The 27,634-nt window shown below is 58.8% G+C and overlaps 2 protein-coding genes across 3 annotated transcripts; both read left to right on the forward strand.

The window, feature by feature from the left end:
• Nucleotides 1-1,218: 1,218 nt before the first annotated feature.
• LOC137465965 (spectrin beta chain, non-erythrocytic 4-like) lies at nt 1,219-14,622 on the forward strand (the record flags this gene model as incomplete). The annotated part of the gene is made up of 12 exons (XM_068177926.1): nt 1,219-1,423; nt 1,508-1,712; nt 2,893-3,515; nt 5,766-5,904; nt 5,987-6,071; nt 6,831-7,027; nt 8,524-8,918; nt 9,000-9,072; nt 10,118-10,404; nt 11,979-12,152; nt 13,458-13,500; nt 14,460-14,622. Coding segments are annotated over 12 exons (2,573 nt in total), but the record flags the coding sequence as incomplete, so codon positions are not given.
• Nucleotides 14,623-16,292: 1,670 nt separating this feature from the next.
• LOC137465966 (zinc finger protein 551-like) lies at nt 16,293-21,174 on the forward strand. Of its 2 annotated transcripts, none has more exons than XM_068177928.1 (2): nt 16,293-17,228; nt 19,827-21,174. In XM_068177928.1, the coding sequence occupies exons 1-2, from the start codon at nt 16,304-16,306 to the stop codon at nt 20,891-20,893; spliced, it is 1,992 nt and encodes a 663-aa protein (XP_068034029.1). In that variant the 5' UTR covers nt 16,293-16,303; the 3' UTR covers nt 20,894-21,174. The 2 variants fall into 2 exon arrangements, with proteins under 2 accessions (XP_068034029.1, XP_068034028.1); XM_068177927.1 differs by lacking the exon at nt 16,293-17,228 and adding an exon at nt 18,799-18,908 and having other exon boundaries at nt 19,635-20,924.
• The last annotated feature ends 6,460 nt before the right edge of the window (nt 21,175-27,634 follow it).

Genomic DNA, 27,634 nt, shown 5'->3' on the forward strand with positions numbered 1-27,634 from the left:
GGGTTGTTGGGTTGGGTTGGTTGCACTAGTTGGGTTGGTTGGGTTGGTTGGTTGGGTTGGTTGGTTGGGTTGGTTGGGTTGGGTTGGGTTGGTTGGGTTGGTTGCACTGGTTGGGTTGGGTTGGGTTGGTTGCACGGGTTGGGTTGGGTTGGTTGGGTTGGTTGGTTGGTTGGGTTGGTTGCACGCGTTGGGTTGGTTGGGTTGGGTTGGTTGGGTTGGGTTGGTTGGGTTGGTTGCACGGGTTGGTTGGGTTGGTGGGTTGGGTTGGTTGGTTGGGTTGGTTGCACGCGTTGGGTTGGTTGGGTTGGGTTGGTTGGGTTGGGTTGGTTGGGTTGGTTGCACGGGTTGGGTTGGGTTGGTGGGTTGGGTTGGTTGCACGGGTTGGGTTGGGTTGGGTTGGTTGTGTTGGTCGCACTGGTTGGGTTGGTTGGGTTGGTAGGGTTGGTTGCACTGGTTGGGTTGGTTTGGGTTGGTTGGTTTGGTTCCACTGGTTGGGTCGGTTGGGTTGGGTTGGTTGGTTGAGTTGGTCGCACGGGTTGGGTTGGGTTGGTTGGGTTGGTCACACGGGTTGGGTTGGGTTGGTTGGGTTGGTTGGTTGGGTTGGGTTGGGTTGGTCACACTGGTTGGGTTGGGTTGGTTGGGTTGGTCACACTGGTTGGGTTGGGTTGGTTGGTTGGGTTGGTTGCACTGGTTGGGTTGGTTGGTTGCGTTGGGTTGGGTTGGTTGGGTTGGGTTGGTTGCACGGGTTGGGTTGGTTGGTTGCGTTGGGTTGGTTGGGTTGGGTTGGGTTGGTTGCACGGGTTGGGTTGGGTTGGTTGGGTTGGGTTGGTTGGGTTGGGTTGGGTTGGTTGCACGGGTTGGGTTGGGTTGGTTGGGTTGGGTTGGTTGGGTTGGTTGCACTGGTTGGATTGGGTTGGTTGGGTTGGTCACACTGGTTGGATTGGGTTGGGTTGATTGGGTTGGTCACACTGGTTGTGTTGGGTTGGTTGGGTTGGTCGCACTGGTTGGGTTGGTTGGTTGGGTTGGGTTAGGTTGGTTGCACTGGTTGGGTTGGATGGTTGCGTTGGGTTGGTTGGGTTGGGTTGGGTTGGTTGCACTGGTTGGATTGGGTTGGTTGGGTTGAATTGGGTTGGTTGCACGGGTTGGGTTTTTGGCTTGGTCGTTTGTTTAGGTTTGGTTCAGTTGCGTTGCTTGAGTTGCTTGACTGCGCCGCTTGAGTTGGGTTGCGTTGGGCGCTGCTGCCAACCCTCAACACTCCCCACCCCACCCCACCCCACCCCACCCCACCCCAGGACGAGCAGAGCACCCTCCAGCTCCTCAAGAAGCACCTCCTCACCGAGCAAACCATCGAGAACTACGAGGAGACCATCGCCCAGCTCTCCCGCCAGTGCCGCGCCCTCCTGGAGCTCGGCCACCCCCAGAGGTCCGCCCACCCCCCGCCCGCCCCCGGCCCCCCGGGCGCCGCCGCGGCGCCGCCGGGGCTGACGGGCGCCGTGTCCTTGCCCAGCGAACAGGTCAGCAGGCGGCAGTCGCAGGTTGACCGGCTGTACGTGTCTCTGAAGGACCTGGTGGAGGAGCGCAAGGTCAAGCTGGAGCAGCAGTACTGGCTCTACCAGCTCAACCGCGAGGTGGACGAGCTGGAGCACTGGATCGCCGAGAAGGAGGTGGTGGCCGGCTCGCCCGAGCTCGGGCAGGACTTCGAGCACGTCACGGTGAGGACGGAAGGGCGGACGCGGTCGGGGGTGGGTTTGGTGCCGCGCTTGCGGGCGATGGAGGAGCTGGTGGGGGTTGTGGGGGAGGTTCTGGCCTGCGGTGCCATCGGGAGGGTTCTGGGGAGCTTTCCTGAGCTCTGACAGGGATCCCGGCAGATTCCTGGTGGTCCTGGCACCGTCCTGGTGGTCCTGGCACCATCCTGGTGGTCCTGGGCATCACCTCTGCCTCCCTGGCTGGTGGTCCTGGCACCTCCAGGTGGTCCTGGCACTTCCTGGTGGCCCTGGCACCATCCTGGTGGTCCTGGGCATCACCTCTGCCTCCCTGGCTGGTGGTCCTGGCACCTCCAGGTGGTCCTGGCCATCCCCTCTGTCCCCGGGCTGGAGGTCCTGCCACCATCCCTGCCCCGTTCTGGTGGCCCTGGTACCTCCCTGGTGGTCCTGGCACCATCCAGGTGGTCCTGGCCATCCCCTCTGTCCCCGGGCTGGAGGTCCTGCCACCATCCCTGCCCCGTTCTGGTGGCCCTGGTACCTCCCTGGTGGTCCTGGCACCATCCAGGTGGTCCTGGCCATCCCCTCTGTCCCCGGGCTGGAGGTCCTGCCACCATCCCTGCCCCGTTCTGGTGGCCCTGGTACCTCCCTGGTGGTCCTGGCACCATCCTGGTGGTCCTGGGCATCACCTCTGCCTCCCCGGCTGGTGGTCCTGGCACCATCCCTGCCCCGTTCTGGTGGTCCTGGCACCTCCAGGTGGTCCTGGCCATCCCCTCTGTCCCCTGGCTGGAGGTCCTGCCACCATCCCTGCCCCGTTCTGGTGGTCCTGGCATCTCCTGGTGGTCCTGGCCATCTCCTCTATCCCATGGCTGGTGGTCCTGGCACCTTCCTGGTCCTGGCCATCCCTTCTGTCCCATGGCTGGTGGTCCTGGCACCATCCTGGTGGTCCTGGCACTTCCTGATGGTCCTGGGCATCACCTCTGTCCCCTGGCTGGTGGCCCTGGCACCTCCTGGTGGCCCTGGCACCATCCTGGTGGTCCTGGCACCTCCTGGTGGCCCTGGCACCTTCCTGGTGCTGACCATCTCCTCTGTCCCCTGCTGGGGGTCCTGCCACCGTCCCCACCCCGCCCTGGGGGTCTCCACCCCTGCCCACCCCTGACCCCTGCCCCACACCCGCCCCGGGCCACCGCAGCTGCTGCAGGAGAAGTTCCTGGAGTTCGCCAGCGAGACGGGCAGCGTCGGCCAGGAGCGCATCGCCGCCGTCAACCAGATGGTGGACGAGCTCATCGACTACGGCCACGCCGACGCCGCCACCATCGCCGAGTGGAAGGACGGCGTCAACGAGGCCTGGGCCGACCTCCTGGAGCTGATGGAGACCCGCGCCCAGATGTTGGCGGCGTCCCACGAGCTGCACAAGTTCTTCAACGACTGCAAGGAGGTCCTGGGGCAGATCGAGGAGAAGCGGCAGCGGCTGCCCGAGCTGGCGGCGCGCGAGGGCAGGACCTCGGCCGGCGCCCTGCAGAGGGCCTTGGGCGCCTTCGAGCACGACGTGGAGGTGCTGGTGACGCAGGTGCGGCAGCTGCAGGAGGGCGCAGCGCAGCTGCGGACGCTCTACGCCGGGGACAACGCCGAGGCCATCGCCGGGCGCGAGCAGGAGGTGCTGCGCGCCTGGAAGGAGCTGCTGGCGGCGTGCGAGGAGTGCCGGCTGCACGTGGCCAGCGTGGCCGACAAGATCCGCTTCGTGGGCGCCGTCAGGGACCTGCTGGCCTGGATGGACGGGGTGCTCCACCAGATGGGCGCCGGGGAGAAGCCCAGGTAGGGCTGGTGGCCGAGGGTCAAGTCCTGGTCCATCACAAGGTTCCGTGTCCTGGTCCATCTGAGGGTCCATGTCCTGTTCCACCATGGACCCAAGGACATGTTCTGGTCCATCACAAGGTCCCATGTCCTGGTCCATCTGAGGGTCCATGTCCTGTCCCACCATGGACCCAAGGACCATGTCCTGGTCCACCTGAAGATCTGGGTCCTGTTCCACCATGGACCCAAGGACCATGTCCTGGTCCATCACAAGGTTCCGTGTGCTGGTCCATCTGAGAGTCCATGTCCTGTTCCACCATGGACCCAAAGACATGTTCTGGTCCATCACAAGGTCCCATGTCCTGGTCCATCTGAGGGTCCATCTCCTGTTCCACCATGGACCCAAGGACATGTTCTGGTCCACCTGAGGATCTGGGTCCTGTTCCACCATGCACCCAAGGACCATGGCCTGGTCCACCTGAGGATCTGGGTCCTGTTCCACCATGCACCCAAGGACCATGGCCTGGTCCACCTGAGGATCTGGGTCCTGTTCCACCATGGACCCAAGGACCATGTCCTGGTCCGTCCCAAGGTCCCATGTCCTGGTCCATCTGAGGGTCCATGTCCTGTCCCACCATGGACCCAAGGACATGTTCTGGTCCGTCCCAAGGTCCCATGTCCTGGTCCATCTGAGGGTCCATGTCCTGTTCCACCATGGACCCAAGGACCATGGTCTGGTCCACCTGAGGATCTGGGTCCTGTTCCACCGTGGACCCAAGGACATGTTCTGGTCCATCACATAGTTCCGTGTCCTGGTCCATCTGAGGGTCCATGTCCTGTCCCACCATGGACCCAAGGACATGTTCTGGTCCGTCCCAAGGTCCCATGTCCTGATCCATCTCAGGGTCCATGTTCTGTCCCATCATGCACCCAAGGACCATGGCCTGGTCCACCTGAGGATCTGGGTCCTGTTCCACCATGGACCCAAGGACCACGTCCTGATCCATCTGAGGGTCCATGTCCTGTCCCATCATGCACCCAAGGACCATGGCCTGGTCCATCTGAGGGTCCATGTCCTGTTCCACCATGGACCCAAGGACCATGTCCCGGTCCATCTGAAGGTCCATGTCCTGTCCCACCATGCACCCAAGGACCACGTCCTCGTCCATGTCCTGTTCCACCATGGACCCAAGGACATGTTCTGGTCCGTCCCAAGGTCCCATGTCCTGGTCCATCTGAGGGTCCATGTTCTGTCCCACCATGCACCCTAGGACCATGGCCTGGTCCACCTGAGGATCTGGGTCCTGTCCCACCATGTACCCAAGGACCATGTCCTGGTCCATCTGAGGGTCCATGTCCTGTCCCACCATGCACCCAAGGACATGTTCTGGTCCGTCCCAAGGACCACGTCCTGATCCATCTGAGGGTCTATGTTCTGTCCCACCATGGACCCAAGGACCATGGCCTGGTCCACCTGAGGATCTGGGTCCTGTTCCACCATGGACCCAAGGACCACATCCTAGTCCATCCCAAGGTTCCATGTCCTGTTCCATCATGGACCCAAGGACATGTTCTGGCTTCTCATAGTGCCACCATCCCATGTCTTGGTCCAACTGAGGATCTGTGTCCTGTCCCACCATGGACCCAAGGACCACATCCTGGTCCATCCCAAGGTTCCGTGTCCTGGTCCATTTGAGGGTCCATGTCCTGTTCCATCATGGACCCAAGGACCATGTCCTGGTCCACCTGAAGATCTGGGTCCTGTTCCACCATGGACCCAAGGACATGTTCTGGTCCGTCCCAAGGTCCCATGTCCTGGTCCATCTGAGGGTCTATGTCCTGTCCCACCATGCACCCAAGGACCATGGCCTGGTCCACTTGAGGATCTGGGTCCTGTCCCACCATGGACCCAAGGACCATGTCCTGATCCATCTCAGGGTCCACGTTCTGTCCCATCATGCACCCAAGGACCATGGCCTGGTCCACCTGAGGATCTGGGTCCTGTTCCACCATGCACCCAAGGACCATGTCCTGGTCCATCCCAAGGTTCCGTGTCCTGGTCCATCTGAGGGTCCATGTCCTGTCCCACCATGGACCCAAGGACCAAATCCTGGCCCACCACGGATCCAAGGACCATGTCCTGTCCCACCATGGACCCAAGGACATGTCCTGGCCCATCAGGAGGACCCCACACCCTTCCCCATGCCAATGTCCCCTCCCGGCCACCAAGGACCCCACTCCATCTCCACCCTTGTCCCTCCCCCGCCCCAGGGACGTGTCCTCAGTGGAGCTGCTGATGAACGACCACCAAAGCCTCAAGACCGAGATGGAGGCCCGGGCCAAGAACGTGGCCACCTGCCTGGAGCTGGGCAAGACCCTCATCCTCAGCAAGAGCCCAGCGGCCGACGAGGTGCCCGGGGGGGTGGACAATGTGGGGAGGGGGCGTGGTGGAACTTTTGGAGTGTCCCAACCCATGTCCCCCCTCCCCACAGATCAAATCCCACATGGAGAAGCTCCTGGCGAAGAAGAAGGAGATGACGGAGAAGTGGGACAAGCACTGGGAGTGGCTGCAGCAGAGTGAGGGGACACCGGGGGGTCATCGGGTTTTGGGGGGACATCAGATCTTGGGGGAACATCAGAAGGTTTTGGGGGGGATGTTGAGTCTTTGAGGGACACCAGGTCTTGGGGTGGGCATTGGGTCCTGGAGGTCACCGGTTTATGGGGGGAGTCACCAAGTTTTGGGTGGTCATCAGATGTTGGGGGGACATTGGGTGTTGGGGGGACACCAGGACTTGGGGTGGACATTGGGTTATGGGAGTCACCAGGTTATGGGGGACACCGGGTTATGGAGTACCCCAAATTATGGAGAACACCAAATTATGGAGAACACGAAATTATGAGGAACACCAAATTGTGAGGAACACTGAATTATAGGGAACACCATGTTATGGGGAACACCAAATTATGAGGAACACCAGATTATGAGGAATACCAAATTACGGGGAACACCAGATTATGAGGAACACCAAATTACGGGGAACACCAGATTATGAGGAACACCAAATTACGGGGAACACGAAATTATGAGGAACACCAAATTACGGGGAACACCAGATTATGAGGAACACCAAATTACGGGGAACACCAAATTGTGAGGAACTCCAAATTACGGGGAACACCAAATTGTGAGGAACACCAAATTATGGGAGACACCAGACTATGGGTGACACCAAATTATGAGGCCCACCAGATTATGGGTGACCCCTGCCACTGAGGTGACCCCAGCCTCCGCGAGGACCCCGCGGCGGTGACGGGTGGCCCCGGCTGTGCCGGCAGTGCGCGAGGTGCACCAGTTTGCGCAGGAGGCCGTGGTGGCCGACGCGTGGCTGACGGCCCAGGAGCCTCTGCTGAAGAGCCAGGAGCTGGGCAGCAGCGTGGACGAGGTGGAGCAGCTGATCCGGCGGCACGAGGCCTTCCGGAAGGCGGCGGCCGCCTGGGAGGAGAGGTTCAGCTCCCTGCGGCGCCTCACCACGGTACGGCCACCGCGGCGCCGGGGACATCCCCGGGGCTGGGCCCTGCTCGGGGTGGGGGCAGCTGTGGGCTCAGCAGAACCATCTCCTGATCTGACCTTGCTCTTCATCCCGTTCCCATCTCTGCCGCTGTTTCCATCGCTGGCTTCGTTCTCTCCATCTCCATCTTCATCCTTGTCCCATCCCCAACTCCATCCCTGTCCCCATCTCATCTCCATCAACGTCATCTCCATCCCCATCTCTATCTCCATCATCCCCATCTCCATCATCTCCATCTCCATCTCCATCTCCATCCCCATCTCCATTTCCATCCCATTTCCATCCCATCTCCATCCCATCTCCATCCCCATCTCCATCTCCATCTCCATCTCCTCTCATCTCCATCTCTATCTCTATCTCCATCTCCATCCCCATCCCCATCCCCATCTCCATCCCATCTCCATCCCATCTCCATCTCATTCTCCATCTCCATCCCCATCCCCATCCCCATCCCCATCCCCATCTCCATCTCCATCCCATCTCCATCCCATCTCCATCCCATCTCCATCTCCATCTCCTCTCATGTCATCTCCATTTCTATCTCCATCTCCATCTCCATCTCCATCCCCATCTCCATCTCCATCTCTATCTCCATCTCATCTCCATCTCCATCATCTCCATCTCCATCATCTCCATCTCATCTCCATCCCCATCCCCATCTCCATTTCCATCCCATCTCCATCCCATCTCCTCTCATCTCCATCTCCATCTCCATTCCCATCTCCATCCCATCTCCATCTCCATCTCCATCTCTGTCTCCATCTCCATCCCCATCCCCATCCCCATCTCCATCTCCATCCCATTTCCATCCCATCTCCATCTCATTCTCCATCTCCATCCCCATCCCCATCTCCATCCCGTCTCCATCCCCATCTCCATCCCATCTCCATCTCCATCTCCTCTCATGTTATCTCCATTTCTATCTCCATCTCCATCCCCATCTCCATCATCTCCATCTCCATCATCTCTATCTCATCTCCATCTCCATCCCCATCTCCATCCCATCTCCATCTCCATCTCCTCTCATGTCATCTCCATTTCTATCTCCATCCCCATCCCCATCTCCATTTCCATCCCATCTCCTCTCATCTCCATCTCCATCTCATTCTCCATCCCCATCCCCATCTCCATCTCCATCCCATCTCCATCCCATCTCCATCTCATTCTCCATCTCCATCCCCATCTCCATCCCCATCTCCATTCCCATCTCCATCCCCATCTCCATCTCCATCCCATCTCCATTCCCATCTCCATCCCATCTCCATCTCTATCTCTATCTCCATCTCCATCTCCATCTCCTCTCATCTCCATCTCTATCTCCATCTCTATCTCCATCTCCATTCCCATCTCCATCCCATCTCCATCCCCATATCCATCTCCATCATCTCCATCATCCCCATCCCCATCCCCATCTCCATCCCATCCCCATCATCTCCATCTCCACCCCACCCCACCCTCAGATCGAGAAGCTCAAGGCCGAGCAGAACAAGCAGCCGCCGACGCCGCTCCTGACCCGCAAATTTTTGGGCGAGCCCCCGGGAGGTGCCGACCCTCGCCGGCCGGAGCCGCGCGTCGCCTACGTCCGGCACGAGCTGCGGCCGGAGCGCCTCCAGCCCAAGCTCGACCGCGTCCAGCCGCCGGCCGCCGACGGAGGACCCGCCGAGCCGCCCCCGGCCACCGCCGCCGTCACCGCGGCCACCGCTGCCGAGGTGGCCCCGGTGGCCACCAAGGCCGAGGAGCCCGGCGAGGTCCGGCCGGGGCCGCCGGAGCGGCGCCGGGAGCGCCGAGAGCGCCGGCTGGAGCGGCAGGAGTCCAGCGAGCCGGAGCCGCCGCGGCACGACGGGAAGAGCGGCGGGTGAGCAAAGGGACGCCGCGGGGACAGCGGGGAGGGGACAGGGCTGAGGTGACGCCACCGTGGTTCCCAAATGTCCTCCAGCAGCAAAGCCACCCTGGCCGACATCGTGGAGCAGCTGCAGGAGAAGGAGGCGGGCGGCCCCGTGCCGGCTTCGGTGAGTCCTTGGTGGCCCTTTGGTGGCCCCTTGGTGACCCCAAGGATTCCTCTTTGTGTCCCTTTGGATTCTCCTTGGTGTCATCTCAGTGTCCCCCTGGAGATCCCTCAGTGTCCCCTCCATGTCTCCCTGGATGTCCCCTCCATGTCCCCCTGGAGATCCCCCAGTGTCCCCTCATTGTCCCCTCAATGTCCCCCTGGATGTCCCCTCCATGTTCCCCTGGAGATCCCCCAGTGTCCCCTCCATGTCCCCCTGGAGATCCCTCAATGTCCCCTCCATGTCCCCCTGGAGATCCCTCATTGTCCCCTCCATGTCCCCTCCATGTCCCCCTGGAGATCCCCCAGTGTCTCCTCCATGTTCCCCTGGAGATCCCCCAGTGTCTCCTCAATGTCCCCCTGGACATCCCTCAGTGTCCCCTCCATGTCCCCCTGGAGATCCCTCAATGTCTCCTCCGTGTTCCCCTGGAGATCCCCCAGTGTCCCCTCCATGTCCCCCTGGAGATCCCTCAATGTCTCCTCCATGTCCCCCTGGAGATCCCCCAGTGTCTCCTCCATGTTCCCCTGGAGATCTCCCAGTGTCTTCTCCATGTTCCCCTGGAGATCCCCCAGTGTCCCCTCCATGTCTCCCTGGAGATCCCTCATTGTCCCCTCCATGTTCCCCTGGACATCCCTCAGTGTCCCCTGAGTGTCCCCCTGGAGATCTCTCAGTGTCCCCTCCATGTCCCCCTGGAGATCCCCCAGTGTCTCCTCCATGTCCCCCTGGAGATCCCCCAGTGTCCCCTCCATGTCCCCCTGGAGATCCCCCAGTGTCCCCTCCATGTCCCCCTGGAGATCCCTCAGTGTCCCCTCCATGTCTCCCTGGAGATCCCTCAGTGTCCCCTGAGTGTCCCCCTGGAGATCCCTCAGTGACCCCTCCATGTCCCCCTGGAGATCCCTCCATGTCCCCTCCATGTCCCCCTGGAGATCTCCCAGTGTCCCCTCAATGTCCCCTCCATGTTCCCCTGGAGATCCCCCAGTGTCCCCTCGTTGTCCCCTGCTGTCCCCAGCCCCGTGACCGCGACTCCCCCGCCCGTCTCCCCGCTGGCCCCGAGGCCCTCCCGGAGAGGACCCCTCGGCCGGACCGTCCCCGGGCACGGGACCGGCCGAAGCCGCGGCGCCGGCCGCGCCCCAAGGACTCGGCGCAGGGCCCGGGGGAGCCGCGGCGCTCGCGGTCGGCGCCGGCGCAGGGCAGCGCGCCCCCGCCGCCGCCGCCGCCCGCCCACACGGTGACGCACGAGGGGTTCCTGCTGCGCAAGCACGAGCTCGACGGCGCCGGCAAGAAGGCGTCCAACAGGTCTGGGGGCACCATGGGGATGGAGGTTCTCCAAGGGTTGGGGTTCATCAGTGGTCCACCAGAATTTGGGGATTCAGCAAGGGTTGGGGGTTCCCCAAGGGTTGGGGGTTCAGAAAGGTTTGGGGTTCATCAGTGGAAGGGGTTCATCAAGAGTTGGGAGTTCTCCAAGGGTTGGGGTTCACCAACAGTTGAGGGTTCTCCAAGGGTTGGGGTTCACCAAGAGTTGAGGGTTCTCCAAGAGTTGGGGTTCACCAAGAGTTGGGGGTTCTCCAAGGGTTGGGGTTCATCAAAAGTTGAGGGTTCTCCAAGAGTTGGGGTTCACCAAGAGTTGGGAGTTCTTCAAGGGTTGGGGTTCATCAAGAGTTGAGGCTTCTCCAAGGGTTGGAGTTCATCAGTGGAAGGGGTTCATCAAGAGTTGAGGGTTCTCCAAGAGTTGGGGTTCACCAAGACTTGGGGGTTCTCCAAGGGTTGGAGTTCATCAGTGGAAGGGATTCATCAGGAGTTGAGGGTTCTCCAAGAGTTGGGGCTCACCGAGAGTTGAGGGTTCTCCACAGGTTGGAGTTCATCAGTGGAAGGAGTTCATCAAGAGTTGGGGGTTCTCCAAGGGTTGGGGTTCATCAGTGATCGACCAGAATTTGGGGCTTCTCCAAGGGTTGGGGCTTCAGAAAGAGTTTGGGTTCATCAATGGAAGGGGTTCATCAAGAATTGAGGTTTCTCCAAGGGTAGAGGTTCATCAATGGATGGGGTTCATCAAGAGTTGGGGGTTCTCCAAGAGTTGGGGTTCACCGAGAGTTGAGGGTTCTCCACGGGTTGGAGTTCATCAGTGGAAGAAGTTCATCAAGAGTTGGGTGTTCTCCAAGGGTTGGGGCTTCAGAAAGAGTTTGGGTTCATCAATGGAAGGGGTTCATCAAGAGTTGAGGTTTCTTCAAGGGTAGAGGTACATCAGTGGATGGGGTTCATCAAGAGTTGGGGGTTCTCCAAGAGTTGGGGTTCATCAATGGTCCAGCAGAATTTGGGGCTTCACCAAGAGTTGGGGCTTCTCCAAGCGTTGGGGTTCTCCAAAGGTTGGAGCTTCTCCAAGGGTTAGGGGGACATCAGTGGAGGGAGTTCTCCAAGGGTTGGGTTGGTTCATCCATGAAGAGGGTTCCCCAGGGGTTGAGGGTTCACCAGAGGTTGGGGATTCACCAAGGGCTGGGGTCCATCAATGGAGGGGATCCACCAGAATTTGGGGGTTCACCAAGACTTGGAATTCCCCAAAATTTCGGGATTCACCACCGGCTGGAGGGTCCATCAATGAAGGGGTCCACCAAGGGTTGGGGGTCCATCAGTGATGGGGTCCACCAAGGGTTGAGGTTGGTTTCTCCAAGGGTTTGGTGCCCATCTATGGAGACGACCCACCAAAATTTGGGTGTCCGCCACGAGTTGGGGCTCCCAAGTGAAGGAGATTGACCAAAATCCGGGAATTCACCAAAAATAGGGACGTTCATCGACCAAACCACCAAAATTTGGGGGCCCACCAAAACTCGGTTTTCCCCAAAACCTGGTGGTCACCCCACACGTCCCACCACGAGCAGGTCTTGGGTGAACCTCTACTGCGTCCTGGCCAAGGGCGACCTGGGCTTCTACAAGGACGCCAAAGGCCCCGCGGCCGGGGCCACCCACGGCGGGGAGCCCCTGCTGAGCCTGCACCGCGCCGCCAGCGAGGTGGCCAACGACTACAAGAAGAAGAAGAACGTCTTCAAGCTCAAGTGAGTCTTGGGGTTGGTCGGTTTTGGGGCATCTGATGGCACTTTTGGGGTCTCTGATGTCGTTTTTGGGGTCTCTGATGTCGTTTTTGGGGTCTCTGACGTCGTTTTTGGGGTCTGTGATGTCATTTTTGGAGTCTCTGATGTTGGTTTTGGGGTCTCTGATGTCATTTTTGGGGTCTCTGATGTCATTTTTGTGGTCTCTGACGTCGTTTTTGGGGTCTCTGATGTCACTTTTGGGGTCTCTGATGTCATTTTTGGGGTCTCTGATATCACTTTTGGGGTCTCTGATGTCGTTTTTGGGGTCTCTAATGTCACTTTTGGGGTCTCTGATGTCACTTTTGGGGTCTCTGATGTGATTTTTGGGGTCTCTGATATCATTTTTGGGGTCTCTGATGTCGTTTTTGGGGTCTCTAATGTCACTTTTGGTTTCTCTGATGTCGTTTTTGGGGTCTCCTGTTGACTTTGGTGGCTCTAATAGCACTTTTAGGGTCTCTGATGTCACTTTTGGGGTCTCTGATGTCATTTTTGGCGTCTGTGATGTCACTTTTGGGGTCTCTGATGTTTTTGGGGTCTCTGATGTCATTTTTGGGGTCTCCTGTTGACTTTGGTGGCTCTGACATCACTTTCTGGGTTTCTGATAAAGTTTTTGGGGTTTCTGATGTCATTTTTGGGGTCTCTGATGTCGTTTTTGTGGTCTCTGACATCAATTTTGGGATCTCTGATGTCGTTTTTGGGGTCTCTGATGTCACTTTTGGGGTCTCTGATGTGATTTTTAGGGTCTCTGATGTCACTTTTGGGGTCTCTGAAGTGATTTGTGGGGTCTCTGATGTCACCTTTGGTTTCTCTGATGTCATTTTTGGGGTCCCCCGTTTACTTTGGTGGCTCTGACATCACTTTCTGGGTTTCTGATAACGTTTTTGGGGTCTCTGATGTGATTTTTGGGGTCTCTGATGTCATTTTCGGGGTCTGTGATGTCATTTTTGGCGTCTGTGATGTCACTTTTGGGGTCTCTGATGTGATTTTTGGGGTCTCTGACGTCACTTTTGGGGTCTCTGATGTCGTTTTTGGGGTCTCCTGTTGATTTTGGTGGCTCTGACACCTGTTTTGGGGTCTCCTGTTGGTTTGGGTGGGTTTGATGCCACTTTGGGGGTCTCTGATGTAATTTTTGGGATCTCATGTTGATTTTGGTGGTTCTGAAGCTCTTTTTGGGGTGTCTGACACCATTTTTGGGATCTTCTGCTGACTTTGGTGGCTCTGACACCCCAAAGTCCACGGGGACACGGTGACAATGTCCCTGTCTTGTAGGACCGGCGATGGGAGCGAGTTCCTGCTGCAGGCCAAGGACGAGGTGCGGCCTTGGGAGGTCCTTGTAGGGTTTTGGGGGATCTCAAGGGGTTTTGTAGGTTCTTCGTGGGGTTTAGGGTGTCTCATGGTGGTTTTGGGGGGTCTGATGGAGGTTTTGGGGGGTCTTTGTAGGGTTTTGTGAGTTCTTTGTAGGGTTTTGGGGGCCTCATGGTGGTTTTGGGGTGTCTGATGGTGGTTTTGGGTCTCATTTGGGTTTTGGGGTGTCTGATGGTGGTTTTGGGGTGTCTGATGGAGGTTTTGGGGGGTCTTTGTAGGGTGTGGTGTGTCTGATGGTGGTTTTGGGGTGTCTCATGGGGGTTTTGGGGTGTCTCATTTGGGTTTTGGGGGGTCTTTGTAGGGTTTTGTGAGTTCTTTGTAGGGTTTTGGGGGCCTCATGGTGGTTTTGGGGGGTCTGATGGTGGTTTTGGGGTGTCTGATGGTGGTTTTGGGGGATCTCAAGGGGGTTTTGTGGGTTCTTCGTGGGGTTTAGGGTGCCTGATGGAGGTTTTGGGGGGTCTTTGTAGGGTTTGGGGGGCCTCATGGTGGTTTTGGGGCGTCTCATGGTGGCTTTGGGTCTCACTTGGGTTTTGGGGTGTCTCATGGTGGTTTTGGGGTGTCTGATGGTGGTTTTGTGGTGGTCTCATGGTGATTTTGGTGGTTCTGATCTCATGTTGATTTTGGTGGGTCCCCGACCCCATTTTCGTTGTCCCTAACCCCATTTTTGGTGTCCCTGACCCCATTTTCGGTGTCCCTAACCCCATTTTTGGTGTCCCCGACCCCATTTTCGTTGTCCCTAACCCCATTTTTGGTGTCCCCGACCCCATTTTCGGTGTCCCTAACCCCATTTTTGGTGTCCCCGACCCCATTTTCGGTGTCCCTAACCCCGTTTTTGGTGTCCCTAACCCCGTTTTTGAGGTTTACAACCCCATTTTCGGGGTGTCTGACCCCGTTTCTGCCCTCTAGGAGGACATGCAGGGCTGGCTGCGGGCGCTGGCCGCCAGCGCTCAGGAACACGCCGAGCTGGCCCGGTGGCAACAAGGCCTCCTCACCACCTCCTCCACCGACGAGGGGCTCCCCCGGCGCGACACCGAACGGCCCCGGCGGAAGTGACCCCCTCGAACCCCCACTTTGGGGTCCTGGCCCCCAAAAAAACCCACATTTTGGGGTTCTGGCCCCCTCAAAAACCTACATTTTGGGGCCCCACCCCCATCGCAAGCCCTGGGTTTGGAGTCCCAAGCCCCGATTTTGGGGTCCAGGCCTCCCCAAACTCTAATTTGGGGGTCCCAGCCCCCCCTCAACCTCACTTTTGGGGTCCTGCGTCCCCCTCAAATCTCAATCTTGGGGTCCTGGCTGCCCCAAAATCCAAATTTGGTGTCCTGGCTACCCCAAAACTGTAGGTATGGAGTCCTGGCTCCCCCAAAATCCGAGTTTGGGGTCCCTGCCCCCCACCAAAAACCCAAGTTTGGGGTCCTAGCCAGCCCAAAACCCAAAATTTGGGGTCCCGGCCCCCCTCTTTCCCCCAGCACAAGCCATAGAGAGCCGGGGGGGCCCCAGCGCTGTCGTTGTACAAATGTAATAAAGCACCCGCTGCACCCTAAAACCGGCCTGGGGGATTTTGGGGAGTCCTGGGAAGGTTTGGGGCATCATGGGGGGTTTTAGCGTGTCATGAGGGGATTTGGGAAGTCCTTGGGGGGGGGGGGTGTTGGAGGAGTCTAGGGGGGATTTGAGGAGATCCTGGGGGAGCTTGGGGGAGTCCTGGGGGGGTTTGGGGTCGGCCGGGGTGGATGTGGGGGTCACCGGACTTTGTGCGACGAGGGATGGAGGAGGAGAAGGAGGTGGGGTTAGGGAGGAAGAGGAGGAGGGATGGAAGAGGAGAAGGAGGTGGGGTTAGCGAGGAGGAGGAGGAGGAGGAGGAGGAGGGGGGAAGGAAGAGGAGGGGCGGCAGGAAGAGGAAGAGGAAGAGGAGGGACAAAGGCGGACCGAGGACAGCAGGAGGAAGCACGCGGTCCAGCCCTCCCTGAACTCGCAGCCCCCACCTGTGGGATCATCGCCCCCCATCCCGCAGGTGCCCGGGGAGGGGGAGCTCGGCCCAGATATCCTGGGGGGTCCCTGGGTCGGGTTTTTTGGGGGGATGTTTGGAGAATGAAGAACTGCAAAGCCGAGCGGAAAAGGCCCCTTGGGGGGACATTGGGGGTCCCGGTGGCGGCTGCCGGCAGAGGCAGCCTGGAGGAGCAGAGCCCTGTGTCCCCCAGGAGCCCAAAATGGGGAGCCCAGCGAGGGGGGAGCGCCGCCATCGGCGGGACCCTCAAGAGCCTGGAGAGGGGCAGGGGGGACTCCTTGGAGCCCCTGCAGCCCCAAGCAGAGAGGAAGGGGAGAAGAGAATCCGGGAGCCCAAAAAGCCCCGGCAGCCCTAAATGGGGAGAGCCAAGAGGGGGGAGCTTTTGGGATTGCTGGGACTGCCAGCAGCCTGGGGAGGGCGGGCAGCGAGGAGAAGGGGGACCCCCAATCCAAGCGTGACCCCCAGCAGCTGGGACAGGGGGGAGCCCCGAACAGCAAAGGGGAGGGAGCAGGGACAGGGAACTCCTGGGAGGCTTTTTCAGGGCTGAATCTTGGTGTTTGGGAGGTTTTTATGGAGCCCAGGTGGCCGGGGACTTCTAGAGATGGACTTGGGCAGAGGGACCTTCAAACTCACTGTGCTCATCCCTTGTTTTTCCCAAACCAGGATTTCCCATTCCCAGCTGCTGGGAGGCGGCGAGGAAGAGGAAGACCCTGTCCTTGTCCTTGCTCCCCCAGAGCAGGAGCTGAGGATGGAGAGCAGGGAGGACAAATCCCCGGGGCAGAACCTCGGGGATGAGGCCGTTTTGAGCAGTTCCACGGCGCAGGAACCCAGCGGGGAGGAAAAGCCCTGGAGATGCCGCACGAGGAGGGGCTGCAAACGCAGATCATGGGGATCTGAGGAGGAAAGACCCATCCTGGGCCGGGGAGGCGGCCGGAGATCGAGCCAGAGTTCGCAGCTGGTGGTCAATGAGCAGGTTGATGATGTCAAGAAGCTCCACACATGCTCGGAGTGTGAGAAGAGCTTCAGGAAGAGCTCACACCTGATCCGGCACCAGAGGACGCACACCGGGGAGAGGCCGTACGAGTGTGGGCAGTGTGGGAAGAGATTCACCCAGAGCTCCACCCTGATCGAGCACCAGAGGATCCACAATGGGGAGAAGCCCTACGAGTGTGGGCAGTGTGGGAAGAAATTCACCCAGAGCTCCAGCCTGATCAAGCACCAGAGGACCCACACTGGGGAGAAGCCCTACGAGTGTTCCAAGTGTGGGAAGAGCTTCCAGACCAGCTCCAATCTCCTCAAGCACTATCGGGTTCACACGGAGGAGAGGCCCTTTCGCTGCCCCACCTGCGGGAAGGGATTCAGGGAGAACTCAATCCTCGTCAGTCACCAGAGGATCCACACTGGGGAACGGCCCTACGAGTGTGGGGACTGTGGGAAGAGATTCGCCCAGAGCTCCCGTCTGATCAGGCACCAGAGGATCCACACTGGGGAGAGGCCCTACGAGTGTTCCAAGTGTGGGAAGAGGTTTAAGACCAGCTCCTGTCTCCTCACACATTATCGGGTTCACACAGAGGAGAGGCCCTTCTGCTGCCCCGACTGCGGCAAGGGATTCAAGCAAAACAACCACCTCATCATCCACCGACGCATCCACACCGGGGAGAGGCCCCACGAGTGTCCCCAGTGTGGGAAGAGCTTCTCCAGCAGCTTTCCCTTGACCAGACACCAGCGGAGGCACCGGTAAGGGAAGCCCTGCGAGTGCCCCGAGTGCGGGAAGAGCTTCGTGCACTGCTCCAGCTCCATCCCCACTGCAGGAACCACGCTGGGCACAGCCCTGGTGACCCACATTCCCTGTGATCCACCTTGGGAACACACCTGGCTGCTTCGCCTTTTGTGTTAACCTTAATTTTTTTCTCTTCTCAATTTAACTGCACTGCAAAAGGCAAGAGGCATCGATCTGTCACTTCAAAACCACTCACATCCCACTGAAAACCACTGAGTTTTAACCCATAAAGGCTCAATCCCACCTCAGTTTCCTTGTTCCCACCTCAAAAATCTCAATCCCACCCAAAACTCTCTGGAGTCCACAGCCTCCAGAGTGAGATGGGGTTGGGAGGAGATTGGGAGAAGTGGGATCTCAATTTGGAGAGCTGAAATGGGGATTGTGTGGGGCTGGGTGGCTGGGATGTATTTGACAGCAAATAAAACTTCCAGACTTACGGATTTCTTTGCCGTTCATTTTCAGTCCGTGGCAGTTCTGTTTGCAGAGCGCCGCCTCACAGAGTGTCCCCTCACAGTTCCCGCCCTTGGCCTGGCCCCGCCCGTTTCCCCTCACGGTTCCCGCCCTTGGCCTGGCCCCGCCCCTTTCCCCTCACAGTTCCCGCCCTTGGCCTGGCCCCGCCCCTTTCCCCTCACGGTTCCCGCCCTTTCCCCGCCCCTTTCCCCTCACGGTTCCCGCCCTTTCCCCGCCCCTTTCCCCTCACGGTTCCCGCCCTTTCCCCGCCCCTTTCCCCTCACGGTTCCCGCCCTTTCCCCGCCCCTTTCCCCTCACGGTTCCCGCCCTTTCCCCGCCCCTTTCCCCTCACGGTTCCCGCCCTGTCCCCGCCCCTTTCCCCTCACGCTTCGGCCTTCGGGACCGGGGGAGGAGGAGGAGGGAGGGAGGAAGAGGCGCAGCGGCAGCCGGGAGCAGCCGGAGAGGAGCAGAGAAGGAATCGCGGGGCCCTGGCGCTGCCTGAAGTCGCCGCAGCCCCGGGAGCATCGCCCCCATCCCGCAGGTGGCCGGGGAGGGGGAGCTCGGCCCAAATATCCCGGGGGGTGCCTGGGTTTGGGGTTTTTTGGGGGGATGTTTGGAGCTGGCAGGGCTCCAAAGCCCAGCCGCAGCTGGCCCTCGGGGGGACATCGGGGGTCCCCGGGAGGTGTTTTTGGGGGTCCCGGGGCCGGCAGTGGCTGCTCCCAGAATGAGCCCAGTTGGTCCCAGTATGAGCCTGGTCACTTTCCCTCACTCCCTGCAGGATTCCAGTCTCTCCCAGTTTGATCCCAGCCCATCCCGCCCTGTCCCGGCTCCATCCCCGCTCCTGCCGCGGGCTGCCAGGGCTGCGGGAACGCGGCACCGAGGGTGTCGCTGCTCCGGGGGGAGGAGGAGGAGGGAGGGGAGGGCAGGGATGAAGGAGGAGGAGGAGGTGGGGTTAGCGAGGAGGAGGAGGAGGAGGAGGGGGGAAGGGAGAGGAGGGGCGGCAGGAAGAGGAAGAGGAAGAGGAGGGACAAAGGCGGACCGAGGACAGCAGGAGGAAGCACGCGGTCCAGCCCTCCCTGAACTCGCAGCCCCCACCTGTGGGATCATCGCCCCCATCCCGCAGGTGAGCGGGGAGGGGGAGCTCGGCCCAGATATCCTGGGGGTCCCTGGGTCGGGTTTTTTGGGGGGATGTTTGGAGAATGAAGAACTGCAAAGCCGAGCGGAAAAGGCCCCTTGGGGGGACATCGGGGGTCCCGGTGGCGGCTGCCGGCAGAGGCAGCCTGGAGGAGCAGAGCCCTGTGTCCCCCAGGAGCCCAAAGTGGGGAGCCCAGCGAGGGGGGAGAGCCGCCATCGGCGGGACCCTCAAGAGCCTGGAGAGGGCCAGGGGGGACTCCTTGGAGCCCCTGCAGCCCCAAGCAGAGAGGAAGGGGAGAAGGGAGCCCGGGAGCCCAAAAAGCCCCGGCAGCCCTAAATGGGGAGAGCCAAGAGGGGGGAGCTTTTGGGATTGCTGGGACTGCCAGCAGCCTGGGGAGGGCGGGCAGCGAGGAGAAGGGGGACCCCCAATCCAAGCGTGACCCCAGCAGCTGGGACAGGGGGGAGCCCCGAACAGCAAAGGGGAGGGAGCAGGGACGGGGAACTCCTGGGAGGCTTTTTCAGGGCTGAATCTTGGTGCTTGGGAGGTTTTTATGGAGCCCGGGTGGCCGGGGACTTCTAGAGATGGACTCGGGCAGAGGGACCTTCAAACTCACTGTGCTTATCCCTTGTTTTCCCCAAACCAGGATTTCCCATTCCCCGCCCCTGGGAGGCTGCGAGGAAAAGGAAGACTCTGTCCTTGTCCTTCCTCCCCCAGAGCAGGAGCTGAGGATGGAGAGCAGGGAGGACAAATCCCCGGGGCAGAACCTCGGGGATGAGGCCGTTTTGAGCGGCTCCACGGCGCAGGAACCCAGCGGGGAGGAAAAGCCCCGGAGATGCCGCACGAGGAGGGGCTGCAAACACAGATCACGGGGATCTGAGGAGGAAAGACCCACCCTGGGCCGGGGAGGCGGCCGGAGATCGAGCCAGAGCTCGCAGCTGGTGGTCCAAGAGCAGGTTCATGATGGGGAGAAGCCCCACACGTGCTCGGAGTGTGGGAAGAGCTTCACCTGGAGATCTGACCTGATCAGGCACCAGAGGACCCACACTGGGGAACGGCCCTACGAGTGTGGGGACTGTGGGAAGAGCTTCAGCCGGAACTCCACCCTGATCCAGCACCAGAGGATCCACACTGGGGAGAGGCCCTACGAGTGTTCCAAGTGTGGGAAGAGGTTCCAGACCAGCTCCCATCTCCTCAAGCACTATCTGGTTCACACGCAGGAGAGGCCCTTCTGCTGCCCCGACTGCGGGAAGGGATTCAGGCAGAAGTCCACCCTCATCACCCACCGGCGCATCCACAGCGGGGAGAGGCCCCACGAGTGTGGGGACTGTGGGAAGAGCTTCAGAGTGACATCCAGTCTTATCAGGCACCAGAGGATCCACGCTGAGGAGAGGCCCTACGAGTGTGGGGAGTGTGGGAAGAGCTTCAGGCAGAGGTTCAACCTGCTCGTGCACCAGAGGCTCCACACTGGGGAGAGGCCGTACGAGTGTGGGGAGTGCGGGAAGAGGTTCAGGCAAAGGTACAGCCTGATCAAGCACCAGATGATCTACACTGGGGAGAGGCCCTACGAGTGTGGGGAGTGTGGGAAGAGCTTCCGGCGGAGCTCCGACCTGATCAAGCACCAGAGAAGCCACACTGGGCAGAGGCCCTACGAGTGTGGGGAGTGCGGGATGAGATTTGCCCAGAGCTCCAGCCTGATCAGGCACCAGAGGATCCACACTGGGGAGAGGCCCTACGAGTGTTCCAAGTGTGGGAAGAGGTTTAAGACCAGCTCCTGTCTCCTCAAACACTATCGGGTTCACACAGAGGAGAGGCCCTTCTGCTGCCCCGACTGCGGGAAGGGATTCGGGCAGAACTCAATCCTCGTTAGACACCGGCGCATCCACACCGGGGAGAGGCCCTACGAGTGTCCCCAGTGTGGGAAGAGCTTCTCACAGAGCTCTCACTTGACCCAACACCAACGGAGGCACCGGTAAGGGAAGCCCTGCGAGTGCCCCCATGTGAGAAGAGCTAAACTCCATCCCCCACTGCAGGACCCACAGCCCTGGTGACCCACATTCCCTGTGATCCACCTTGGGAACACACCTGGCTGCTTCGCCTTTTGTGTTAACCTTAATTTTTTTCTTTTCTCCATCTTTCTGCACTCCAAAAGCGAAGAGGAATGAATATTTCACCACAAAACAACTCACATCCCACTGAAAACCACTGAGTTTTAACCCATAAAGGCTCAATCCCACCTCAGTTTCCTTGTTCCCACCTCAAACATCTCAATCCCACCCAAAACTCTCTGGAGTCCACAGCCTGCAGAGTGAGATGGGGTTGGGAGGAGATTGGGAGAAGTGGGATCTCAGTTTGGAGTGGTGACATGGCGACTGTGTGAGGCTGGGATGTATTTGACAGCAAATAAAACTTCCAGACTTACGGATTTCTTTGGGGTTCATTTTCCGTCCGTGGCAGTTCTGTTTGCAGAGCGCCGCCTCACAGAGTGTCCCCTCACAGTTCCCGCCCTTGGCCTGGCCCCGCCCCTTTCCCCTCACAGTTCCCGCCCTTGGCCTGGCCCCGCCCCTTTCCCCTCACGGTTCCCGCCCTTTCCCCGCCCCTTTCCCCTCACGGTTCCCGCCCTTTCCCCGCCCCTTTCCCCTCACGGTTCCCGCCCTTTCCCCGCCCCTTTCCCCTCACGGTTCCCGCCCTTTCCCCGCCCCTTTCCCCTCACGGTTCGGCCTTCGGGACCGGGGGAGGAGGAGGAGGGAGGGAGGAAGAGGCGCAGCGGCAGCCGGGAGCAGCCGGAGAAGAGCAGAGAAGGAATCGCGGGGCCCTGGCGCTGCCTGAAGTCGCCGCAGCCCCCGGGAGCATCGCCCCCATCCCGCAGGTGCCCGGGGAGGGGGAGCTCGGCCCAAATATCCCGGGGGTGCCTGGGTTTGGGGTTTTTTGGGGGGATGTTTGGAGCTGGCAGGGCTCCAAAGCCGAGCCGCAGCTGGCCCTCGGGGGGACATCGGGGGGTCCCCGGGAGGTGTTTTTGGGGGTCCCGGGGCCGACAGTGGCTGTTCCCAGTACGAGCCCAGTTGGTCCCAGGATGAGCCTGGTCACTTTCCCTCACTCCCTGCAGGATCCCAGTCTCTCCCAGTTTGATCTCTGTCAGTCCCAGTCATTCCCTGTGATGATGCAATTTCCTTCCAGCAGGATCCCAGTTTCTCCCAGTTCCTCCCACTCTCATCCAGTGTGTTCCCAGTTCTCCCAGTTGCCCCTAGCATAGTCCTAGTCACTCCCAGTATGATCCCATCTGTCTCCAGCATGGTTCCAGTTGCTTCCTAGATCAACCCAGTCCATCCCAGTATGGTGCCATTTGCTCCCAGTTGCTCCCAGTTGCTCCCAGTGACCCCCAGTGTGGGGGATGATGTGCATGCAGGGTGTGTTCCCAGTCACTCTCAGACATTCCCAGTGTTGGTCCAGTCACTCCCAGTATGATCCCAGCATGACCCCAGTATGATCCCAGTCACTGCCGGTATGAACCAGTTGTGCTCCACATGGTTCCAGTTGCTCTCTTTCACCCTCGCTTTTGTTCCAGTCACTCCCAGTACCTCCCAGTGTAGTCCAGTTCCCTCCAGCACCTTCCCAGTCAGGCCCAGTATCCTCCAGTATGATCCCATTTGCTCAGAACCACTCCCAGTCAGCCTCAGTGTAGTGGCACTCAGTGCCAGTATGATCCCAGTCACCTCCAGCATGATCCCAGTTCATCCCAGTGAAAGCCCAGAGGTTTCCAATCACCCCCAGCATTCTCCCAGCCACTCCCAGTTGCTCCTGGCGGGACAGCAGTTTTTCACAGCTGCTCCCAGTCACCCTCAGCATAATCCCAGTGACTCCCAGTGAATCCCATTTGCCCCGAACATGGTCACAACTGCCTCCCGGAGGCTCCTCCTCACTCCCAGTATGATCCCAGTATGATCCCAGTCTGATCCCAGTCTGATCCCAGTCTGCATCAGTGCGATCACAGTCTGCCTGGGCGTGGCACTATGATCCCAGTACGGTGTCAGTACAAAGCCAGTACAGTCCCAGTCACTCCCAGTATGATCCCAGTACGGTGTCAGTACAAAGCCGGTACAGTCCCAGTCACTCCCAGTATGATCCCAGTATGGTGTCTGTGCAAAGCCAGTACAGTCCCAGTCACTCCCAGTATGATCCCAGTACGGTGTCAGTACAAAGCCAGTACAGTCCCAGTCACTCCCAGTATGATCCCAGTACGGTGTCAGTACAAAGCCGGTACAGTCCCAGTCACTCGCAGTATGATCCCAGTATGGTGTCTGTGCAAAGCCAGTACAGTCCCAGTCACTCCCAGTATGATCCCAGTACGGTGTCAGTACAAAGCCAGTACAGTCCCAGTCACTCCCAGTATGATCCCAGTCCGGTGTCAGTACAAAGCCAGTACAGTCCCAGTCACTCCCAGTATGATCCCAGTACGGTGTCAGTACAAAGCCGGTACAGTCCCAGTCACTCCTGTATGATCCCAGTACGGTGTCAGTACAAAGCCAGTACAGTCCCAGTCACTCCCAGTATGATCCCAGTATGGTGTCTGTGCAAAGCCAGTACAGTCCCAGTCACTCCCAGTATGATCCCAGTACGGTGTCAGTACAAAGCCGGTACAGTCCCAGTCACTCCCAGTATGATCCCAGTACGGTGTCAGTACAAAGCCAGTACAGTCCCAGTCACTCCCAGTATGATCCCAGTACGGTGTCAGTACAAAGCCAGTACAGTCCCAGTCACTCCCAGTATGATCCCAGTATGAATCCAGTAGAGCCCAGTCCCTGCCAGTGCTGCCAGGGAGGAGGAGGGCAGGGATGAAGGAGGTGGGCTTAGCGAGGAGGAGGAGGAGGAGGAGAAGGAGTGGAAGAGGAGAAGGAGGTGGGGTTAGGGAGAAGAGGAGGAGGAGGAGGAGGAGGAGGAGGGGGAAGGAAGAGGAGGGGCGGCAGGAAGAGGAAGAGGAAGAGGAAGAGGAAGAGAAAGAGGAAGAGGAAGAGGAGGGACAAAGGCGGACCGAGGACAGCAGGAGGAAGCACGCGGTCCAGCCCTCCCTGAACTCGCAGCCCCCACCTGTGGGATCATCGCCCCCATCCCGCAGGTGAGCGGGGAGGGGGAGCTCGGCCCAGATATCCTGGGGGGTCCCTGGGTCGGGTTTTTTGGGGGGATGTTTGGAGAATGAAGAACTGCAAAGCCGAGCGGAAAAGGCCCCTTGGGGGGACATCGGGGGTCCCGGTGGCGGCTGCCGGCAGAGGCAGCCTGGAGGAGCAGAGCCCTGTGTCCCCCAGGAGCCCAAAGTGGGGAGCCCAGCGAGGGGGGAGCGCCGCCATCGGCGGGACCCTCAAGAGCCTGGAGAGGGCCAGGGGGGACTCCTTGGAGCCCCTGCAGCCCCAAGCAGAGAGGAAGGGGAGAAGGGAGCCCGGGAGCCCAAAAAGCCCCGGCAGCCCTAAATGGGGAGAGCCAAGAGGGGGGAGCTTTTGGGATTGCTGGGACTGCCAGCAGCCTGGGGAGGGCGGGCAGCGAGGAGAAGGGGGACCCCCAATCCAAGCGTGACCCCAGCAGCTGGGACAGGGGCGAGTCCCGAACAGCAAAGGGTGTTCCTACCGGGATATGATCTGAGGCTTGGAGAAATACAAGCAGCCTGTTCCCACTGCATTCCCAGGGGATCAACCCTTTCCCACTGGATTCCCAGAGGATCACCCTTTTCCCACTGGATTCCCAGAGGATCACCCTTTTCCCACTGGATTCCCAAAGGATCATCCCTTTTCCCACTGGATTTCCAGCGGATCAGCCTTTTCCCACTGGATTCTCAGAGCATCAGCCCTTATCCCACTGGATTCTCAGAGCATCAGCCCTTATCCCACTGGATTCCCAGAGGATCAGCCCTTTTCCCACTGGATTCCCAGAGGATCAGCCCTTATCCCACTGGATTCTCAAAGGATCATCCCTTTTACCACTGGATTCCCAAAAGATAAGCCCTTTTCCCACTGGATTCCCAGAGTATCTGCTTTTCCCACCAGATTCCCAGAGGATCACCGTTTTCCCACTGGATTCCCAGAAGATCAGCCCTTTTCCCACTTGATTCCCAAAGGATAAGCCCTTATCCCACTGGATTCCCAGAGGATCACCCTTTTCCCACTGGATTCCAAAAGGATCAGCCCTTATCCCACTGGATTTCCAGTGAATCAGCCCTTATCCCACTGGATTCCCAGAGGATCACCCTTTTCCCACTGGATTCCCAGAGGATCACCCTTTTCCCACTGGATTTCCAGCGGATAAGCCCTTATCCCACTGGATTCCCAAAGGATCCCCCTTTTCCCACTGGATTCCCAAAGGATCAGCCTTTTCCCACTGGATTCCCAAAGGATCAGCCCTTTTCCCACTGGATTCCCAGAGGATCACCCTTTTCCCACTGGATTCCCAAAGGATCAGCCCTTATCCCACTGGATTCCCAGAGGATCATCCCTTTTCCCACTGGATTTCCAGCGGATCAGCCCTTATCCCACTGGATTTCCAGAGGATCACCCTTTTCCCACTGGATTCCCAGAGGATCACCTTTTTCCCACTGGATTCCCAAAGGATCAGCCTTTTCCCACTGGATTCTCAAAGGATCATCCCTTTTACCACTGGATTCCCAGAGGATCACCCTTTTCCCACTGGATTCCCAGAGGATCAGCCCTTTTCCCCCTGGATTCCCAAAGGATCAACCCTTTTCCCACTGGATTCCCAGAGGATCAGCCCTTTTCCCACTGGATTCCCAAAGGATCAGCCCTTTTCCCACTGGATTCCCAGAGGATCAGCCTTTTTCCCACTTGATTCCCAAAGGATCAGCCTTTTCCCACTGGATTCCCAAAGGATCAGCCCTTATCCCACTGGATTCCCAGAGGATCAGCCCTTTTCCCACTGGATTCCCAAAGGATCATCCCTTTTACCACTGGATTCCCAAAGGATCAGCCCTTATCCCACTGGATTCCCAGAAGATCAGCCCTTTTCCCACCGGATTCCCAGAGGATCAGCCCTTATCCCACTGGATTCCCAGAGGTTCACCCTTTTCCCACTGGATTCCCAGAGGATCACCTTATCCCACTGGATTCCCAAAGGATCATCCCTTTTACCACTGGATTCCCAGAGGATCATCCCTTTTCCCACTGGATTCCCAGAAGATCAGCCCTTTTCCCACTGGATTCCCAAAGGATCACCCTTTTCCCACTGGATTCCCAGAGGATCACCCTTTTCCCACTGGATTCCCAGAAGATCAGCCCTTTTCCCACTGGATTCCCAGAGGATCACCCTTTTCCCACTGGATTCCCAGAAGATCAGCCCTTTCCCCACTGGATTCCCAGAAGATCAGCCCTTTTCCCACTGGATTCCCAAAGGATCACCCTTTTCCCACTGGATTCCCAGAGGATCTGCTTTTCCCACTGGATTCCCAAAGGATCACCCTTTTCCCACTGGATTCCCAGAGGATCATCCCTTTTACCACTGGATTCCCAAAGGATCAGCCCTTTCCCCACTTGATTCCCAGAGGATCAGCCCTTTCCCCACTTGATTCCCAGAGGATCAGCCCTTTTCCCACTGGATTCCCAGAGGATCAGCCCTTATCCCACTGGATTCCCAGACGATCAGCCCTTATCCCACTGGATTCCCAGAGGATCACCCTGTTCCCACTGCATTCCCAGAGGATCAGCCCTTTTCCCACTGGATTCCCAGAGGATCAGCCCTTATCCCACTGGATTCCCAAAGGATCACCCTGTTCCCACTGCATTCCCAGAGGATCAGCCCTTTTCCCACTGGATTCCCAGAGGATCAGCCCTTATCCCACTGGATTCCCAGAGGATCAGCCCTTATCCCACTGGATTCCCAAAGGATCACCCTTTTCCCACTGGATTCCCAAAGGATCACCCTTTTCCCACTGGATTCCCAGAGGATCACCTTTTTCCCACTGGATTCCCAGAGGATCAGCGCTTATCCCACTGGATTCTCAAAGGATCATCCCTTTTACCACTGGATTCCCAAAGGATCAGCCTTTTCCCACTGGGTTCCCAGACGATCAGCCTTTTCCCACTGGATTCCCAGAGGATCACCCTTTTCCCACTGGATTTCCAGCGGATAAGCCCTAATCCCACTGGATTCCCAGAGGATCACCCTTTTCCCACTGGATTCCTAAAGGATCACCCTTTTCCCACTGGATTCCCAGAAGATCAACCCTTTTCCCACTGGATTCCCAGAAGATCAGCCCTTTTCCCACTTGATTCCCAAAGGATCACCCTTTTCCCACTGGATTCCCAGAAGATCAGCCCTTTTCCCACTTGATTCCCAAAGGATCACCCTTTTCCCACTGGATTCCCAGATGATCACCCTTTTCCCACTGGATTCCAAAAGGATCAGCCCTTATCCCACTGGATTTCCAGTGAATCAGCCCTTATCCCACTGGATTCCCAGAGGATCACCCTTTTCCCACTGGATTTCCAGCGGATAAGCCCTTATCCCACTGGATTTCCAGAGGATCACCCTTTTCCCACTGGATTCTCAAAGGATCAGCCCTTTTCCCACTGGATTCCCAAAGGATCACCTTATCCCACTGGATTCCCAAAGGATCACCCTTTTCCCACTGGATTCCCAGAGGATCAGCCCTTTCCCCACTGGATTCCCAGAGGATCACCCTTTTCCCACTGGATTCCCAAAGGATCACCCTTTTCCCACTG

This window comes from Anomalospiza imberbis, unplaced genomic scaffold (assembly GCF_031753505.1).
Source record: "Anomalospiza imberbis isolate Cuckoo-Finch-1a 21T00152 unplaced genomic scaffold, ASM3175350v1 scaffold_1219, whole genome shotgun sequence".
Taxonomy (NCBI): domain Eukaryota; kingdom Metazoa; phylum Chordata; class Aves; order Passeriformes; family Viduidae; genus Anomalospiza; species Anomalospiza imberbis.